Source organism: Sturnira hondurensis, unplaced genomic scaffold, assembly GCF_014824575.4.
Source record: "Sturnira hondurensis isolate 20B ecotype Veracruz unplaced genomic scaffold, ASM1482457v3 Scaffold0022136, whole genome shotgun sequence".
Lineage (NCBI taxonomy): Eukaryota > Metazoa > Chordata > Mammalia > Chiroptera > Phyllostomidae > Sturnira > Sturnira hondurensis.
In genome coordinates, this window is record NW_028094767.1 from 2,578,182 (window position 1) to 2,580,818 (window position 2,637).

The 2,637-nt window shown below is 55.4% G+C and overlaps 1 protein-coding gene across 1 annotated transcript; it reads right to left on the reverse strand.

Moving 5' to 3' along the window:
- Positions 1-396: 396 nt before the first annotated feature.
- Positions 397-1,754, reverse strand: KHDC3L (KH domain containing 3 like, subcortical maternal complex member). Its single transcript, XM_037034347.1, has 3 exons — positions 1,354-1,754; positions 978-1,157; positions 397-712 (listed from the first exon to the last, which is right to left on the reverse strand). Exons 1-3 carry the CDS (start codon positions 1,520-1,522, stop codon positions 522-524), a joined length of 540 nt encoding a protein of 179 aa, XP_036890242.1. The 5' UTR covers positions 1,523-1,754; the 3' UTR covers positions 397-521.
- Positions 1,755-2,637: the final 883 nt, after the last annotated feature.

The following is a 2,637-nucleotide window of genomic DNA, read 5'->3' on the forward strand; positions in this document are numbered from 1 at the left end:
TTGAGGAAGCCAATAGGGCAGTCCAGGCCCTCTCCCCCAGCTTCACTGCCCCTGACCTCCGCTTGCCCCAGCTGGGAAGTCGCAGCTTGCAGTGCGGCACAGGATACTCAGCCTGCCCGGTTGGAACCAAGTTTTCGAATCCTTTTCTCCTTGAATAAAAACGCGGCAGGTTCGGAGAGCTTTCCGGGTGAGGACAGGTTCCACGGGCAGGAGCGGCCTCTCGCCCGGGAATGCCAGGTGTGTGCACTTAAGGAGCTCGAAGGAAGCACCTCGCTTCTGGCGGCTAGAAACCCAACAGGTCTCACCTGCTTGTAGATACAAGGCAGCCTAGAGCAGATATTGGCGGCTGGAATAAGGTACCTTTGCCTCCCCGGCGCTCTGCCAATCAACAGACTGTAGGGAAGTTCGATTCTTTATTAGGGAAGTTCGATTCTTTATTAGGGAAGTTCTAGTCTTTGTTAGGCCTTTTTAAACTCGTGTTTGCAAACATTTAACACGGGGGGGAACATGAGGAGGGAAATCTAAGAACTCATATCTTCTTCATAGGGATATCCATTTGAACCTTGCCTGGCTCTCACCGCGGGCCCCGAAATAACTTCACATGGGGGAACCGGGCCCTGGGTACCGTCCGGGGAGCTCTGCGTCGCCGCCTCCCGAACCACAGCGGGCGAGCGCAGGGTCTCGGTCTCCTGAGCAGCAGTCCTCCCTGAGCCTGGAAGAAAAGCAGCTTAAGGAGACTGCACCTGTGTCCCCGTACTCTGTCCACACTGGGAGTCATCCTACGGGCTGAGGGGTGAGGGCCCGGAACCCGACAGCACGGGGTCAGTGGGGCCTTCTAGATTCCCTGTGAAGGGGCAACCCACGCCCAGAGGACTAGGGTTGACACCGCTGCCCGGGCACATCCGGGAAGCATCAGGGTCCCTCCCAAGGACCCCAAGATCTCTCCGGGGTTTCCCTCGCTCTTCCCGGTCCCGTACTTTGCGCCCGGAGTTGGCGGTGGTAGTAAGCCAAGTTCATGATCATCTTGGACACGTCCTTCTGATAAGAAGGGCGACCAAATACCAAGATCTCAGCCTCGCCTTCAGGGTCCCACTGATTAACGCGAAGCAGGGTCTGCGACACACTCTCGACGTGCGGGATGTGCTCTCCGCCCGGGCCTGCACGGGTGGGAGAGAGGCCATGAGGGGTGGGACGAGGGAAAGGAAAGCAACTGGAGCGGGAGGCGGCGGGTATCACTGGAGTGCGGCCGGGGCCACAGAAGAGGCTGGCCCTGAGAGGCCGTCAGCCTGGGGGACGTGGTTGGTAGGAGTCGGGGAAGGAAGCCGCACTGGCTTCCCCTCTCTGGCCACTCACCAAAGATCGCTTCCACCAGCCACGCCTCGAGTTGAACTGCCTTCGGACTTTTCAGGTACTCGGAGTGGAGCCAGTAAGGTTGCTTGGTGACGTTACTGAGCACCTGGAATAGCGTCCCTTCCTGCTGCTCCAGCTGCACCAGAGTTGGAAACCGCTTGGGGGTGGCCATGCTGCTGCGAGCCTGGCGGGTAGCAGGGCTGTGGACGCAAGCCGGGCGGTCGCAAGTGGGCCTGGCTGCAGCAGCTGCTCTCAGGCCTGAGCCTTATTTCAAGGGCCCGGGGCAAGCCCCTCCCCGCCCGCGCCCTCCTTATTGTATTCCAGGTCTTGCCTCCCAAACTCCGCAGCCCGGCTTCTCTCCGTGATCGCACAGGTGCAGACGCGCGCTCCAGCCACCGCGGGTTCGGTGCGGACCCGCCCTTTCCCCAGCTTTCTGGGAGGGAGAGGCGGAGCTCCACTGCGGTGGGGAAGATCCAACAGCGGGAAAGTATCTGCAGAGAAGGAAACTGATATGTATATATATTCGGGAACCTGGGTGACTTTCAGTGCTAATGGGACTGTTTTAGCACTCCTGAACGGTTGGAATAACTTTGTAGCGGAAAACCTAGTTAAACACACACACAAGCAAACCCTCAAGGAGTAAGAAAGGCGCTCAAGGGCTAAAGTCCCCCACTTCTTCCTGAACCCTGGCCAGTGAGTTCCCTCACCAGAGGCCACCACAATCCCAGCTTCTTCCATAACCTGTCAGAGACAGGTGAGCACAGCTAACAGCAGGTGGTCCTTGTGGTCTGGACATTACAGAGGAATCCCTCGTAATGTGTTAAATCCCTCTAACACAATTATATTTCCATTTCTTGACTTTTTTTCTGTCAAGCTTAAGTATTATTTATTAAATAATTACTTATTACTTATTAAGTATTACTTATTACTCAGAAAGATGAAGCTATATAGCGCTCATGTCAGTAGTTAGGATGTCATGCCCAGACCCAGGGAGCTGAGATTCCCCAGGCTTCACTCAGGCTCATCCTTGTGTCCTCCATGGCAGTTCTGTTGGCCAATGAAGTGCATGAGAAGTTTGCAGGTGTCTGACAGGGTCCACAGTCTTAAGACCTAAGCAGAATACAAATTAAGAGCCACAGAAGGGCAAAATCAATTCAAAAGGTCATTGGATGGACTTCCAAACGTCCATGGGTAGGCAGAAGAATCAGGTGAATATATAACTTTAACCCCAGGATCTGGGCTCCACAACTGCCTCCTCTGGAACTTACGGAGTCACTAACCTAGCAG